General features: G+C 34.2%; 1 protein-coding gene across 1 annotated transcript in view; it reads right to left on the bottom strand.

Moving 5' to 3' along the window:
• Window positions 1-221: 221 nt before the first annotated feature.
• The window catches only part of LOC133173549 (uncharacterized), a 30,819-nt gene continuing 13,002 nt past the window's right edge, over window positions 222-18,038 (bottom strand). Inside the window, exons 4-24 of the mRNA XM_061308532.1 lie at window positions 17,364-17,501; window positions 16,375-16,539; window positions 16,143-16,258; window positions 15,930-16,056; window positions 15,817-15,825; window positions 10,498-10,907; window positions 9,421-9,495; window positions 6,987-7,025; window positions 6,800-6,820; window positions 6,618-6,704; window positions 6,235-6,540; window positions 3,480-3,797; window positions 3,268-3,390; window positions 3,004-3,135; window positions 2,531-2,659; window positions 2,358-2,438; window positions 2,005-2,242; window positions 1,838-1,920; window positions 1,664-1,744; window positions 1,255-1,561; window positions 222-1,160 (exon numbers count right to left, since the gene is read on the bottom strand). Of these exons, the coding sequence (XP_061164516.1) occupies window positions 898-1,160; window positions 1,255-1,561; window positions 1,664-1,744; window positions 1,838-1,920; window positions 2,005-2,242; window positions 2,358-2,438; window positions 2,531-2,659; window positions 3,004-3,135; window positions 3,268-3,390; window positions 3,480-3,797; window positions 6,235-6,540; window positions 6,618-6,704; window positions 6,800-6,820; window positions 6,987-7,025; window positions 9,421-9,495; window positions 10,498-10,907; window positions 15,817-15,825; window positions 15,930-16,056; window positions 16,143-16,258; window positions 16,375-16,539; window positions 17,364-17,501 (3,248 nt within the window). The 3' untranslated portion in view covers window positions 222-897. The remainder of the gene's footprint in view (window positions 1,161-1,254; window positions 1,562-1,663; window positions 1,745-1,837; window positions 1,921-2,004; window positions 2,243-2,357; window positions 2,439-2,530; window positions 2,660-3,003; window positions 3,136-3,267; window positions 3,391-3,479; window positions 3,798-6,234; window positions 6,541-6,617; window positions 6,705-6,799; window positions 6,821-6,986; window positions 7,026-9,420; window positions 9,496-10,497; window positions 10,908-15,816; window positions 15,826-15,929; window positions 16,057-16,142; window positions 16,259-16,374; window positions 16,540-17,363; window positions 17,502-18,038) is intronic.

Below are 18,038 nucleotides of genomic sequence, written 5' to 3'. Positions count from 1 at the left end.
CCATTATTTTCTCAGTGAATTGTCTACAGATTTTCCGTTTGCTCGATCATGCCAGGGAGTACATAGCGGGTGTTACCGGTGGACAGGGGATGCTTACTCCTCCTTGGCACCTGATCCCACCTCTGCTGTATTTAGAGGTCCGTGTTTGTTCTGCTCCAAATTTGACGTCTGAGCCTGAATACTGTTCATTTTCCTCATATTTCATCAATAAAATTCAGATCTGGATTGAGACAATTTTATTCAGTATTCGAATTTGAATGTCAAAATAAATAATAAGGCATGGATTGTTTCAAATACTTATTACTGCATTCCCTTCGCCACATTGCATTACGCATATGAAATGCAAAGTACATCTATTATCAAGAACTTTAACCAGAGTGAGACTTGCGTAGAAGATAAGATCCAAACATATTGGAAAGCTTACATAACTTGAGCGATGTGATTACACAAGAGACACACTAAGATTGTAAATAAATAAATAACTAAATTAATACTGATGGTACACTGTAACAACATTCATCACAGACTTGTATCACATCTCAGCAATCGGCTTCTCTCACACGCCATTCAAGAAATTCATAAAATAACTATTAATGCCATATAAGCATAAGTTTGGCTACAATCAAATCTATCCAAAAAAAAAAATCATTCTCAACGTACATAATTGATAAATGAACATAATGTCTAACAATATTTTACAAGGTAAGCCTTTCGACTGCAAAATATTGTCACAAGTATCACAGAAAATCAACAGGAATACTGAGCTGTCAAATAAAAATCCTCAAGATATATTCGATACCCGAATCACAAGGAAGAAACATGTTGCTGTTTTCTGAGGAGGTAATAACTTGTGATTAACATATGTATTTTTTTCAACCAAAAAACTGCAACAGGGGTTTAGAGTGAGTCTTTGCTATTGTTTGGCACGTTATGGGGCGGGGGTGTGGATCTATATATAGGAGGTGTCACTGTGGAGGTCTGAGATCCCCGTCCTGATTCTAACTTCAATGTTGTATTTACACGAGAGGGGACACACCACGGTGGGAGGGGAATAGGATGGTCCCTCATCTGTTGATCCCAGAATTCAGCTCTGTCCAGCAGATATCCACGTCCATGTTCTGCAAGGTCCCGCTCATCTAATATCGGATCCTTATCTCGTTCTATCATAAAACAAACAAACAAGAAATATCGTATCTGTTTCCATGGATGCTATAAATAAAAAAGTTTGTTTGAATTTTTCTATGAATAACATACCTGTTGAGTCAATCACATGATCAAAATACTTTTTGTCTTTATATAGTTCTTCTAAAAGTATTTTCAAACGCCATTCGTCCATATCTCGTTTCCTGGCGTCCGCTGATTTTGAAGCACCATTTAAGCGCATGCTTTCACCAGATTCATTAAGTGTTGTATTAGCTCTCGTCATAGATGTCGGTTCTCTGAGTGACCATGGAATAGTGTGACGTAGTTCGTGACGTGTACACCATGGCGGTGCTGGCTCATTGTTGAGCTTTTCTCCACTGCGTCGCACAATCGTGAAAAACGGTTCAGGTGAATTTTGCTGTAAGAAATTAAAAAAAAAGATGTTTTTTCAGAGCATATTTAAGATAATGTTATCAGATTCTAATCATACTGTTAAACTACAATAATGAGAAGTACGTACGTATCCATCAGGCCGAGAATGTGTTCTGTCACCCACGAGTACAAACTCATCCTCATCGCCAATATCAATTGATTTACCATCCTAAATTTAAAGAAATCAATTTAGAAACCTTACAAATGCATACTCAGAATTCATAATTTACTGCAATTTTTAGCATACTTATGGAAAAAATACCTCATTGTCCATTCTAATTTCTTCAATTTCGAGATCATTGGGGGTTGTGAATGCTTCCCTTACGTAAAGGGCGTCTCTTTCACCTTAAAAAAACAAATCAAACAAATTAAACAGGTTACAAAATGGTTAATACGAGTAAATAATTCACGCTATAAGACTTTATTTACCTTTCTTTTGTTCCAAAAACTTTCTATCATTGGCCAGTCCTTGTCTGAACTGTCTGAGTTGTTCGGGGTTAAGGGAACCCCGCGTGCTGTCGTTCCTCTGCAGAGAGGACGGAGGAAGAGGTGGCCGTCCCCCTATTCCTTGTCCCCCAAATGATGACGCCACTCCTCCACCCCGACCGTAAACCTTCACCAAATCATTCAGTTCCCTGGGTTTCTCTGACTCCGACACATGTATCAACTAAAATTTGTTAGTTTTGAATTTTAAGGATTTTAATTCATGTTTTTAGTATGTGACAGTTTTAATTCCACTTTATAATGACTAATGAGTTGACATTTATTTTAGTTCCACTTACGTGAGGGTCACGTTTTTTCCGAGATTTAAACAAGCGCTTCTTCAGAAGTTCCCGACTTGGTGTTGCCACATCACGACGGCCCTATTATCATCATAAGAGTACAGTACATGATTGATTTTCAATGAACATAGTGAAAGGAATCATGACAAGCAGAAGTTAAATGAATATCCTACCTTCCGTTTGACGTCATCGTCGTCTTCGCCAAACAAAACAAGGTCCTCTTCGTCCTCCTTGCCAACATTGAAAGCCACCGACTTTCCGCCGCTATTATCCACTTTCGTCAAAGAAGTTCTTTGTTTTCGCTTTAAAACATAACCAAAAAGTAACTTCCAATGATAGAATTCTGTCTATGAAACATTTTAGCCTAATGCTTCGAATTTACCTGAACAATTTCAATTTTTTTCTCCCGAAAACCATTTTCCCTTTCTTACTTCATGAAATTTTTTGGCACCTTTAGAGAGTGAATTAACCACCATCTAAAATATTTTTTTTGTAAGACTTGATATGTATAGCACCGAATCTGTTCAATTCTTTTGAACCCAATAACTAATAAGTTCCGATACAATATTTGCTTTCGATTAATTATGTCGATTTCTTCTACACATACATTGTTAAGATTGTAATGAATTTCTCTCGAAAGTTGTACCTCTGATGTGCCTACTCTGTCAGCTGAGGATCGTGGATGCTTGGGTTTAGGTCCGTCTTCCCCGTCTATTTCTTTCTTTTCCTCATTTTTAGGTTGGGTTGCCTCTGGTCCAAACTCATCAGCTATATAACCCTGCAACCAAAAACATCGTCATTTAATTCATCCACTAGTATTCTCATCTTTAACACTTAAATTAAAAATTATCTATTCCTGTATGTTAACTTTTAGATGTTTTTAATTGTTACAGGGATATATTTTTTTTACCCCTGTTGGTCGCCCTTTCTTGTTCCGCTTCAGTCGCTGAATTCTAAACAGTCTTTTGATTCTCGCTCTCTTGAAATACCGCGCCATTTCTTCCTCTGATATTATTTGGCCATCTGTCACCCTCTTAAAGTAAGATGGAAAAATGGTTATCTTTTTATGATTTTCTTTTAAATTAAAACACTTAGAATTAAGTATTATACACCTGTACTAACAATGATTCGACCCTCTGTGTCGCGAATGAATCCTGGAGGAAGGTTGCTGGTCCCTTTGACATACTCTTCATCGAAAACTTCGTCATCCTCCACATCGCGGAGATCAGGATCACTGTCGATGTTTGCATCATTATCATCGTCTCTTTGGGCAGTGTCCTTCAGTCCTGGACTATCCGTCCCGCTATCCTTTTCGCGATCTTTTTCTCCGCCGTCGATGTTCGCGCGAGTCGTGTCATCGACATTATCAAGATGTTCAACATCCACCTTCTCTTCATCTTTATTCAGTTCATCCCCCTTTGGAAATGATTCCTCAAATTCCTTATGTAATAAATTGAAAAAAATAACAATCCAGATACTGAACTCTAAAAGCATTTTGACAAATCTATTGATCCACGATGTGATGTTTTTCTGTGTTGTAATTAAGATTACATTTGTTCATCATTTAAAATTATGTTGTTGTAGTTGTTTTTTTTTTTTTTTGCTTTTTTTTGTTTTTTGTTTTTTAATAAAACAAACTTCAAGACTTTGTTGACCATTCGTTTTATGATCAACTTCAAACAAATCAGAGTAAAATTAATGTGTTTTACTTTATTTATTTCTTTTCTGGTTACCACCAGAAGGTTACATAGTACTGAATCATATTGAACAAGTGCATTAAACAATGGGTCCTTTTATTTCTCTCCGTGTTTGTCAAACCCTTCTTTCAAAGCTTTAATTTTTTTTTTTTTTATAAAATTTGTTTTTACAGTTTAAGGTTCCTGTACAAACCAAACCGGGAAACTTTTAATTTATCCGTTTTATGAACATTTTAAGATGTTTGAAGTTTAAAGTGAAATTGTCGATAGCATGAAAAGGAGTGGAAGATTTAAAACGTCTGCAAATTTTGACCTTATGTAATCCACCTAGGACGTCTGGATTTTGATAGTCTATATATCATTTTGATTATTCATTTGACGCAAGTGTAAATGTAATTTAATCTGAGTTCTCGAAAAAAGTTGTGTTACGTAAGTTCCGATATCTGGTTGTCCAATTGCCCTTGCTGCATCTATAACACGAGATTCTAAAACCCCTATAATAAACTAAAACCTTTTGTTTCCGTGCCTATTTTCTACAATAATAAAGTTAAAATGAATTTTGGAGAAAGATTTTTGTAACTACGAAGAATTTTACTAACATGATCACATACCAACAAATTGTCAAAACATCTCATTGTTTCCTTCAAAGGCAAATAAAGGAATAAGTACATTGCACGTGTGTAAGGCTATAATAAACATTAAGACCGTTTAATTGTCTATACATTAATACACTAAACTTTTGTTGACCAAAAGGATATTTAACGGTACACATTAAAAAAGATCTTACAAATAATTTACAGGGTATAACAAGAAGCATCGGTACCATTGAGCTCACAAAAACATACCCCGCTCCCATATTAATATAATGGTAAAGTCCAGTTTTTGCTATGGGAACCCCTAATATCTGTGCGATCAGAACACAGGATGTGCATGATGGCAGTTTGTATAAAAAGATTCTGTAAATGTCTCATTAAATCTTATTCAGTGGTATAGAAGGGGTTGCAGATAAGATATACGTACTTCCAATATTATAGAGTTTGGCATTGTCTATGTTTTGATACGGGAAACCCAAATATGTGTCCTATCGAAAAGTAAACTAGGAGATGCATAATGGCACTGTGTTGTAAAGATTCTGTAAAAGTCGGTATAGGAGGAGTTTTAGATGAGAGATGGGTACCCCCAATATTATAAAAAGAATGGCAGTGTCCTTGTTTTGCCATGGAAACGCCAAATATCTGTCCGATCGAAACGTAAAATAAAAGTTGCACAATTGCACTATGTAATAAAGATTCTTTAAAAGTCTCATTTAATTTAATTCAAAAGGCATCGGTGGAATTGCAGATAAGAGATGGTTACCTCAAATATTATAGAAAGAATGACAGTGTCCATGTATTGCTTTTGGAAACGTTGAATATCTGTCCGATAAAAACGTAAAATAGGTCACAATGGAACTGTGTGATAAAACTCTGCCAACCCTCATGAAATTTTATTCAATGGTATAGGAGGAGTTGCAGACAAAAGATGATTACCACCAATATTATAGAAAGAATGTCTATGTCCATTTTTGCTATGGGAAACGCCAAGTACATGTACGTGTCCGATCAAATCGTAAAAGAAGAGATGCACAGTGGCACTACATAATAAAGATTCTATGAAACTCTCATAAAGATGATTGCATTTCTTTTCTCTACGTAAATGTTTGATTTAGTTATTTGGATTTATATTGCACAGGGCAAAATCATACGTATCTTGCCGTCAAGTGAATAACTAAATCCCATAATTTCTACAAGTAACTTTTTAATCCTTTCTATTAAACTCGAATGTTTATCTTTTAACCATCAACCAATAAGATTCATAGGGTTCTTTTATTTTAAGTTCGTTAACAATGCATAACCTTTGAAAAGATTATGACAACTCATTTTTCAAATACAAAAAATATCTTTTTGACAATGACGTTGAAATGTTATTTTTTGTTTGTTTTCTTTCTTCTTATTGTTCCTATGACATGTGTGTGTGTGACCAATAATCTTAGAAAGATTGAAATACCTTCCTTCCCAATTGCATAGTTCAAGAAAGAACATAAGTCTTATCCTCGCTGGAAAGTCCATATTTACAACTATTATATCACCTTTAACAATATTATCAAATTAAAATTAGTCATCAAGTGATAAAAGTCTTACGTCATCATAGTCTTCCAGTTTGAACTGATCCAGTCCGTCATCAACGCTCCAGTAATGTTCCTCATCCAGTTTGGTCTCGATCCGTTTTTTGTTCTTATACTGTTCCATATACTCCGCCTTGATTCCGTCTCCATTTCGTCTCAGAGACTCCTCTTCTAACAGGTCCGGGGTACCCCCATCTTTTTTACGCTTGTCTTGTTTCTTTTTTGATTTCCCAACAAGACGACCAAGTTTCTTCTGTTTCTTGTTTCTCTTTTTCTCATGCATATCTCTGGTGACCAGCACCTTGCTTAACTGACCTTCAGGCTGCAAATGAATCTCAGAATTAGCCAAAGACCAACGGTCTTACAAATAGGAAAAAGGCTATGTAAATAAATTCCTACCACATAATCTGGTCCATGTTTCTTCCCCCCAATTTCTCTGATCCGCCTCTGTACTTCCTCTTCGTCCTCGGTAGATTCGCCGCTTTCCTTTTATTTTTCATAAAGAAAAAGTAATGCAAGCGTTACAATTAAGCATTTTCATGCAATAAGGTAAGTTCTATTAAGTACTTTTTGTAACTTACAGAACTTGGTCCCTCTGGTCTCTGAAAAGAAAGAAAATCGATGTCATTTTGACAATTTCATGTCTCTCTGTAATGGTATCCAAACAACAGCATAGATAGATCTCTTTCATCAGTCATGATAAAATTTTGTCTCGACAGAACATAACATATCGACATTTAACTGATTCTAGATTGACAGGACACTTACATGCTCGTCATCTTGTTCCGTTTCCCTCGGAGTGGGCTCCTGTCATAAAGAATTTAACATCCAGATTCAAATAACAATTAAGCTCTTTTCATCAGCAATTATGATATAATATTTATTTTATTAATGTTTATTGTTAATATTGTTTACTGCAAAGGTTTTTCAAAGCACTGCATCAACATTTAAGCATATTAAGGCAACCAGTGAATTGCTTCTTCGTGAAAATTTGAAATAAACTGACAAGTGCCACAGCCCGGTCCTTCTTTTGCAATCGGATATTTCACCATACATACACACTATCAACACCACCAACCATGCATACCTTTTATTTCAAAAACAATCCGCAAAATAATACCTTCAATTCTACTCTTTTTATTTCTTTGATTTTGGCTTCTCTGTCCTCTTTCTAACAATAAAATGGTAATCAATTTTTCTCTGAAGAGGTGAACACTTTCTTTTAGTTACTTATTTATTTTCGATTAATAAAACATATTGGTTCATTAGAACTAAAATTAATGCATAAATCTTGTGTGTGTGTCAAAATATTTGTAAAGGATTTCCAGACTGGCGCTGAAGATTTAAATTACTAGAAAAATATATAACTCGATTATTAAGAAACACTCAGAAAGGTATTGAACATGTTGAAACCCACTATAAGCATTTTCTTATTGTTAATCTGTCAGAATTTTTTTCTTCAAGAAGTCGGCCATCAGTAATATATAAATGTCTATTCATCCAAGAGCCTATGTAGTTTATATATTGATTCTCGCTGCAGGACTGCATTTTTGTAATCTATAACGTTGTCAAAATAGTCGGTGAATAATAAGACACACCAAGGCAATGTCAATATAATATGTATTCATTTCTCAGTACCCCCTTTGTTGTTATCGCAGTATTTCACTGGAGAAAACCAAGTCTGCACTTTTACACCTTTAATAGTTCGACTTTCTTGACTTGTCAGACAAAATATGCAAATAATCAGTATATAACCAAACAAGTTAGAAAACTTTGTTTAACTTACAAAAATTATAAAATTAAAATGGCGATCCCTTAACTGAGATAAATAGAAAACTATCAAGTTTTTGGAAAACACTGTAGATATTTAACTAGAATCAGACATACATTGTACAACATTAACAGATAATAAAATTGGTTTCTTCTAATGGTACAATGGTTTTGACCTATTTCTCTGCAAAGCTGAAAAAGTACACACTTATACTACCCAGTAACCCCTATACAACATACTGTACTGTGCTACCTTCCCCCTAACTGTATATATATTTGTGTATGACAACATGTGCAAACTGTGTTACACCATTCAAATTTTTAGTATTTCTTTCTTTAAATATAATTTGATCAAACCCAAACGAATCAAGAAATGCTAAAAGATATAATACAAAATTCAAAAGATATCTATAAATAGATTTTCCTGCTCTAAGTATCAAAGGGAATTTGTTCTAGATTTCTGATTATCTGCTTTGAACGAAATATTTGTTTTGTGGATCTATAAAGATTGCAGGTGGGATCTATAAGCGATAAATCAGTATGAACACCTCTATATACAAATCCTTTTCTATTTAATTCACCCTGAAGGAAACGGTTTTACCGTGCAATGGAAATTTATCCCTTTACATGTACACCTTAACAGATATGCAAGTGCGTGAGACACAATCATCATGTCATTGCTACCTTTTCTTCCTCTTTTGGAGATTCGTCTTCCTCATGAAAATCAACCTTAATGGAAGATGATGAATTTTAAAAAAGAAATGGAAAAGCTTCTCACTGGTTGAATGACCAAAAGCTAGTCACGTGATGCACTTCAAATCAACACCAATGTGAAAGAGTGGAAAAGAAAAATAAACACACCATTAAAAGTGAGAAAAACGCGGGATTTGTACACTTTAAGAAACAATAATATGATAATTAGGTAAACAATTTGACCTCAATGTTAGGTTTGAAATAAGAATTTACAGAATTAATAGAGACAGGCGGTAAACGCATGCATTAATCATACACTCCATTTATAAGCATAGTAATGGGGAGACAGTTATACAATATCCAAAACATGATAGATATTCAGTGAAATATTATAATCTGTATAAGCTTAAGGAGGTTGAATGTGACGCCAGGCAATGGAGGCGGTGGGGTATCGTGTACAGATGGTGACATCTGTAACAGTGAAGATTGGTCGTATACCATCGAGAATTAAGCGGACAGGAAGGCGTGGAAGCAGGTAAGTCTGAAGGATGCTAAGTACTAATGGACAGGTGCCCGAGTACTTCTCTAAAAGAACCTCATACCTACTTACCATGTCTATAACTAGAAAGTATAGTGTTCCATGAAAGGTCAACACTGCCTTCCTTACTAGGGGATGAGATTCTCTTAGAGCTTACAGCTTGAGCGTTTGAGGCACATATTTAGGATTGAGGCTACCTACCTCCTGTGGAAAGGGCGTGGGCCCGTCTACCTGTTCTGATGGTGCTAGAGTGCTACCGAGATCCGACATTTTACTCTGTGAATATTAAGTTGTGCGTTACAGTTGTGCATCGTATAAAGGAGTGCTTAAAATTAGAGTCTAAATTACTCAGTCCTTGTACCTAGACAATGATGTCCTCGAATGAAGTGTAGTTTTTTTTTATCAGTGCGATGATGAAAGTTCGTTATGAGTTCTTAAAGTATGGTTCAAATGATCCGTTTCATGTTTTCCCAAAGTAGAATTATTGTCCTTCACAACTTTAGCTTATCACAAGTCCTTTGAAAACGATGAAATTTTGTGGGAAACACCAACAATAACTTTTTCACAGAATAAATACACATAAATTCATGATCAATGGTGGAATTCGCCATGACACTTTACCAACGTTACGATCTTTCACCGACACATAATTCTTTTAAACCTTTTACTCGTTTGTTTGCATTTCTCTATAGGGTCCAAATTATTTTGTCCTGAGTTTCAAAACGCTATTAAATTTCCCTTTAAATCGATGGGACAAGTCATATTGATTGAAAGAATTATTGATAGTCATAATTTCTGTTGCCAGTGCTCGGCATCTGTTTTTTGTTTACTAACAAAATTATGTAACCAAGTTAATCGCTAAGTTCAACATATATTGACAGATATCCGGAAAAAGCTAAATACACGAAACAGAAAGTAATGTCCTTAAATTGTCGCAGTATAACCAATGTTAAATTTTGATTCTCTTGTATTTACCACAGTTAAATGAATTTCAAAAGGAAAGCAGAGTTCATGTATCTATCCTGTCCTAAAGACCGAAAAACCAAATGCTTTGTAAAGAAAGAAAAACACGCAGCATTTCATTTCTATCAAATAATTTTAATGTATCTAGCAAAACAATTTGTATTCATGTATTTCAGTAGCAAGAGCATGGGAACAGCACGAACCATCGCCACTAGCAAGAACTATAGTCCTAGAGATCTTCCCAAAATTCAGTCATTTGTCTTCATGTATTTACTCTTTGATACATTATATAAGAGCACAATAAAAGTTACTTACCACAACTGTGTCTGGTCTCTCCTGGTCCTCCTTTGTTTGTCCGTCACCTTCCACTCGGACTTCCTCTTCTTTTTTCTCTTCTGACCCGGATATAACATCGTGTTTTTGTTCTTCCTCTTTGTCAATTTTATCCGGAATAAAACCTGAATCCTGGGAAGCCTTATCATCTTCTTCTTCCGGTTTGGTCTCCTCTTTCGGTGGTTCCTGGTAACTCTTCTGGTCTTCTATACTCTTATCATCGTCTGACTCTTCAGTGATATTGCGTTCTTCGTCATCTATTTTTGGTCGTTTTCGACGACGACAGAAGATGCAAAGGAGAATGATGATGATTAAAACGATGATAATAACTATCAGAACGCCGAGGAGAATATATAGCCAAGTTAAGTCTGTTTCTGATGTCGAGGTTGGATCTGGAAATTATTTGAAGAAAACATGCTAAGATTGTGAATTTATAACTTTATACAATAGAACAAAGATAAATTATACATATATTTAATAATTTCAAATTGGTTAAAATCATATAAGTTTATCTTATTTAACTAGCTACTTGTGTCAAAAAAGTTTTGAATTTCTCCTTTAGTTCTGTCAATGTCTTGAAATCATTGTATAAATGGTGTAAAACAAAGTGTAAAAAAACACAGATAGACTGGACTCCTGGACGTACTGTAGGCTTAAACATTTAACATTAAACGTATGAGGAAGTGGGAATTCTGTGATCTGTCAAACAAGCATGTGTATGCATCAAGAACATAATATGCTTCCAAAAATATACATGTTGGTACCGTATGTTGAGGAAGGAAGCGCTGGTATTAGTTGATGTAATGTCATGTTTTTGTTCTTTATAATTACGAGTAAGTCTGATTTTAATTTGAGAAATGTATTCCAAATGTATAAATAGTTTTATTTTTAATCACAGATGGATAAGCATAGCGTGATAAATATACAGGTGTTTAGCCAAAGCAACATTTTGTCATATATAGTACATCAATGAGCAATATACCCTTTGTGAAGGTATATAAAAATAATTTATACATTCTATGATGTAGAGAAATATATTAAAAAGTCAATGTAGTTTATTAAACACACACAAAACATGACACAGTTTATATTGATATCATGAAAAATATACAAATTAATTTTACATTTATAAGAAATCACTTTAACATGGACTTAGGGGAGTTTTTAAGACTATTTAAGTGATCTTTTTAGACTTCTTTGCTCCCTTAAAAAACGGTTTTTATGAACCTTAAAATTCAAGAATGCCATTACAATAATACAATGGATATCAATGGGATTTAAAAAAAAAAGAACTCGAAAAATTCACTGAATACGAATCGTAGGGAAATGAATAACACACAAGTTACCGTATACGTATATAGATTTATATGATATCAGAACATTCAACAACAGATAATTTCGTGATTTGAGAAATTGGGAAATAAAAACATACATTAGTATGCATCTTTTTCTTAAAATTTTGATAATCGTTAATTTTCAATGAAAACAGCTGGATAAGTCTTATTCTATACTGAGGTATTTTTTGTTTTAATAAGCTTATCAATATTCTTCCATTATTACAAAATTTACATGCGCATGTTTCAAGTATAAAATCTTAAATAAAATCAACAAATCTTACTTCACATATAGGGCCCTATATATTTTTTTTCTTTGGTTCGTGTTTTAAAATGTATGTCTAATTCAGATTTCCTGTGAAATCACTCTTGAGAATCGTTTAAAAGAACGTTGGATTGATTTGTGAATATCAGGCATATTGGCATCATTTGATAAATAATTAGAAAGAGACGATGACTTTAAAATATCAACAATATTAGTTACAGTCCTATAATTTGAAAAAAAAAAGTTCACCTAAATTGCAGTCTTTGATATGGAGAATTACATTATTTATTGACAAGGTGACAAGGAAATTATTTAAATCAGGACACCGATGGAAAAGTATTCTAAGACGTGGTCATTCTTTACAAATTAAAGGTATTCATTATTCTAACTATCGACCTCCATGATTGGCTTTACAGATGAAAGTGGTATGAAATCCATACTCTCTATTTGCAAAATATTAATAGAAGGTTGAACCTCATTATTGTTTTGTTTCTTTGAAATCCACAAATCGGAAATGTATTCGATATGGCTCCATTTCGATTAAACTTCCTATCAGTATACAATACATACGATATTTATAGAGGAGTGGGTATAAATGGAAATAAATGCTAGGTTACACACAAAAAGGAGTTTAAGAGACAATGAGAATCCAACAATCAATACAAAGGGTTGGGATATAAACGATGCCATATCTTACCAACTGCATCTATAATAACATCAACATATAAGTTAAGATATCATTTAGTGATAATTTCATAAGCTCGCCATAACACATTTAATAACATCAACATAAGTTATGATATCATTTAGTGATGATTTCATAAGCTCGCCATAACACATTTAATAACATCAACATAAGTTAAGATATCATTTAGTGATAATTTCATAAGCTCGCCATAACACAAAATACATTTACATGTTTCATTACATTGTTATGTAGATGTGATATACCAATCTGATGACGCATTTTGCATAAAGTATTTACTTATTTCGTTATTAGTTATACCCTGTTGATTTGAACCCCAACAAATTGTTATTATAAACAAGAGGCCCAAGGGCCTTAACGGTCACCTGAGTATAATACAACAATTTAGAACTTAAATACACTGATAGTTGAAGCTTTGTTGCCCTAAAGCAAGAGAAGTAGGAAGATCAGGATCAACAAAATAATTAGTCTAGTATTCAGTATCAACTCATAAATTAAGTTCTAATCTGTCCCCCACTTAACACTATGCAGACTATTAACAAACTATTAGTGCTTCTGTACTATTTTTAAACCCATATTAAGACCTCTAGCATTGACCTCTCTTATGGTCTTTGAAGAACTTTTAATAAGATAAGTTGTTTTTGTCTCATTTTTATTTATCTATTACTTACAGGTCTACCTGTTTATTAAAACTAAGAAAGTACTTTTTTAATTATACGATAAACATTCTTGCATAATTATCTTATTCTATTAACCTTTCAAATACATTATTTACAGTGATTAATTATCAAAGGTGAATGGAAAAGGGGAATAACTTCTCTCAGTAGAATACAAATTAATAGAGCCCTGCCCAGGACCAGAATGCTTAGACCAATGGTGCAGATGTTTAAAAATCTGGTAGAAATACGCTTACTCATATCATTTAAACTTTTACTCAGTTTGCTTCCAATATGCCCAGAAGCAGAGAAGAATTTCACAGGTACAATGCATTTTCACTACAGATTCAACAAAGCCTTACCCTAACACCAGAACCCAAGACCAAGGGTCAAGAAATTTACAAATTTGGAAACGTTACCCTCATCATCATAACTATGGACTTCAAAGAATTAACACTTTTCCACTATATTATCAAAAGCCCCCCCCCCCCCTCGTTATGCCAGAAACTGACCCTAGGACCACAAGATTTAAAAATTCTGTTCGAAGCTCCCATTTTCATCATAGCTAAGCAATTTATTTATCAGCTCAACACTAAGGAGCAGACAGGATTAATTAATGATTAATAGAATTAATGCTTTTTCACTATATAATCAATAGAGCCCCCCCCTCCTCCAGAACCCCAAAAACTGAGGCCATATATTTAAAAATTTTGGAAGAGGTATCATAATCATGCACTTAGTTTGTTTATATAATCTCCAGTAGCAGAGAAGAAGATTTTCAAAGAATCAATGCATTTTCACTATATAATCAATAGAGCCCCGCCCTAACACCAGAACCCCTGACCCTGGGGCCATGAAATTCACAATTTTTGAAAAGGCATCCTTATGCATCATAACCATGCACTTAGTTTGTTTAAATAATCTCCAGTAGCAGAGAAGAAGATTCTCAAAGAACCAATGCATTTTCACTATATAATCAATAGAGCCCCTCCCTAACACCAGAACCCCTGACCCTGGGGCCAAGAAATTCACAATTTTTGAAAAGGCATCCTTATGCATCATAACCATGTACTTAGTTTGTTTAAATAATACCCAGGAGCAGAGAAGAAGATTTTCAAAGAATTAAAGCATTTTCACTATATAATCAATAGAGCCCTGCCCTAACACCAGAACCCCTGTCCCAGGGGCCATGGCTTTCACAATTCTGGAAGAGGCCCACCTCCTCATCTTAACTATGTACTTAGTTTATCACCAGAACCCCTGACCCTGGGGCCATGAAATTCACAATTTTGGAAGAGGTACTCTTGCTCATCATAACTATGTACTTAGTTACTTTATTTAATATCCAGAAGCAGAGAAGAAGATTTTCAAAGAATTAATGCATTTTCACTATATAATCTATAGAGCCCCGCCCTAACACCAGAACCCCTGACCCTGGGGCCATGAAATTCACAATTTTTGAAAAGGCACTTTTGCTCATCATAACTATGTACTTAGTTACTTTATTTAATACCCAGGAGCAAAGAAGATTTTCAAAGAATTAATGCTTTTTCACTATATAATCTATAGAGCCCCGCCCTAACACCAGAACCCCTGACCCTGGGGCCATGAATTTCACAATTTTGGAAGAGGCACTCTTGCTCATCATAACTATGTACTTAGTTCCTTTATTTAATACCCAGGAGCAGAGAAGAAGATTTTCAAAGAAATAATGCACTTTCACTATATGATCTATATAGCCCCACCCTGGGGCCAGAACCCCTGACCCTGGGGCCATGAATTTCACAATTTTTGGTAGAGGGCTCCATGCTTATTACAATGATGCCAACAGTTTGACTGCTTGATGTCCTGGAGTAAAGAAGAAGATTTTTAAAGATTGCATTAATTTTGGTGGTTTTAGCCCCACCCCTCAGGCCCCAGGGGGGCAGGGATCATGAAATTCACAATTTATGTTCCCCTTCACCCATAGATGCTATATACCAAATTTGGTTGAAATTGGTTGAGCGGTTTTAGAGAAGAAGTTAAAAATGTTCAAAAGTTAACGCACGACGGACGACGCACGACGACGGACGAAAACAGATAGCAATAGGTCACCTGAGTGACTCAGGTGACCTAAAAAGCGAAAATTTCCCATTACCTAGTTGATGACCAGTATTTTTTTCTTCAGAAAAGATTGAAAACAAATAGATATTTTTATATAAATAACAGTAAAACTCTCTAAAACAGTTCTATATAAGCACCCAAAGAGAGTATTTTAAGTACTATGAAGAGTAAGCTACTGATAGTTTGAATCTGAATCTGAAGTTATTACACTGGAACAGCCAAAAAATATATACTTACTGCAGGGTGCTGAAATGTAAGCATAATATTGTAAAAAATATTTATAAAATTACAACTTTGAAAAAAAATTGATCTTCGAAGAAAAGCAACAGTTTTGTAATAAGTAAACATACTTGTGGAAATATCTGTAAAGGTCACGACCTTGCCATAAGTGGAAGTTATGGACGTGGAGGTTTGACCTGTGATACACTCTTCTGGATTTACAGTTGCAGATACCGTACTTCCGGAAGTTGTATAAACCTGTTATAAATTACAACCCAACTTTTTAATGTCTATGTTACACATCAAATCATAAAATCCCATATGTTTTGAACTTTTCTACGCACCATGCAGGAAAACTTGAAGCTGGTCGGACTTGTGACTGACGAATCAGCATTGTATAAAGTGACATACGTATTACTTCCGCTTGTTCCGCTGTATACACAGTGCAATGTACCATCATCTATATTTTTAATAACATTTTTTTTTAAAAAAAATCAATATTTCTTTATAATTTGTTTCAATTTGATGATAACATTCTTTCATGCATTTGAGTGTCTTCGTTTCATGTAGACTTACTAGAGAACATAGGGTTATCCGTGCATACAGTGTCATTGTATGCGAACTTTGTTTTGTCTGTACACGTATCCAGATATGTATCACTACAGGACAGTCCAGTGTACGTGTAAGACCAGGTGCCCTGGATACTTGTGGGACACGTGACCGCTCCTGCAACCTCGGAACCTAGTAAAAGGGAATGATTTCAATGAAACCGAGAGCTTTATCTTTCGTTTGATATCAGTATTTTGTATGTTTATTGCAATTTTGGATTTCCAGATATTCAAGGTTTTCCAATTGCTTTGGTAATGCAAAATATTATTCGAAATGGACATATTAAGATAGACGTTCATTGTTTCTTAAGGAAGCTCTAAACACAAATGAAAAAATGTTTTTTGTACTTTGAGAAAATTGAATCAAATAATTGTGTACATACTGAGATTTTCTCGAGTTCATTTTCAACTTAGGATACCTGCCATATATCTCCAGGATGGATGTTCAAAGATAATGAAGTATTAGTGAACAGAAATCCTCGTTGTTTACTTACATTTGGAAAATACATTAATGTAATGTTTTCAATTACATGCACTTTATCAATCTAACTGCATAAAACTACCAAGGAATTTGAACTCTTTAGTGAGCTGTGTTTTCATTTATCAGAGGAATGCAAATATGATTTTAACAATTTTGGGTTGAGAAATTAAAATAATTTTTTTCCCAATACATAGTAGCGTAATCCTTTTGAAACAGAGATTTTTTTAAATTATATTTTAAATTTGATTTGGGAAGAAAACAATTATAAGCACTGCTGCCTCTTTGGGTCTTAATCATTAATTTTTTTGTGTCTGATGAATCGTCCTTGTGTCACACTTAAACATTTTGATCTTTGTCAAAACTCCGAGAAGCAACCTGTTAAAATGCCATGAATACTTTCAAAACTATAGAAAAGGGGAACTAATCATTGATTTAAGATACTTTGATCATCAACAATAGTATGATTTTAACAATACCAGACTGAAGTGCCACGTGGTGTCTTTCCACTCCAAGATCAGATGTGTCATTACACACTTCACTCTGGCTTACACTCGTGATCGAGGTGTGCTTGATGATAACACGCTCACGAACAGAAGGCGTCACATCAGACTCAGCTTCAAATACAATCATGGTGAGTACACTTTAAGCAATTGTGCCAGATCAATTGGTGCCACTCTTAAGCATGTTTTCTTAAAGTTTCTAAATTCCTTTTTTTTTTCAAATGGAAAAATTGTGTAATGTTAAACTTTAATTTTATTAGTACAAATAATGCTCTCCGATTAAGGAGTTGGGCAAAACATTTCTAATTATTCTATGTTAAACACCGAGAAGAAGGTTTTAAGATTTGTTTATAATTCAATAATGAATACTCTTGAAAAGGTTGATAACCGAAATGTGACTGAAAACTGGAGATTTAAACAGATGTTCAATTAGATTGTCTTTGCATGTTATATATTCATTATTTAATGAATCATGGATTACGTTTTCCGTCTTGATATTTCTATTAAACGGGAAAAATATTCGTAAATTTAAACTACAGTATAAGAAGTTGTTAATGATTTATCAAATTATATTAAATAAAAATAATGAAACGTAAAAAGCTGTATCCATTACCTAGAAAATATTACCACAGTGATTTATCAAAATAAATG

The sequence above is a fragment of the Saccostrea echinata genome, unplaced genomic scaffold (genome assembly GCF_033153115.1).
Source record: "Saccostrea echinata isolate AGI-Se365-2 ecotype Australia unplaced genomic scaffold, CSIRO_AGI_Sech_v1 ptg000056l, whole genome shotgun sequence".
In the NCBI taxonomy this organism is placed as follows: Eukaryota; Metazoa; Mollusca; class Bivalvia; order Ostreida; family Ostreidae; genus Saccostrea; species Saccostrea echinata.
Note: the sequence above shows the minus strand (reverse complement) of the source record. Positions and strands in the feature narration are given on the sequence as shown.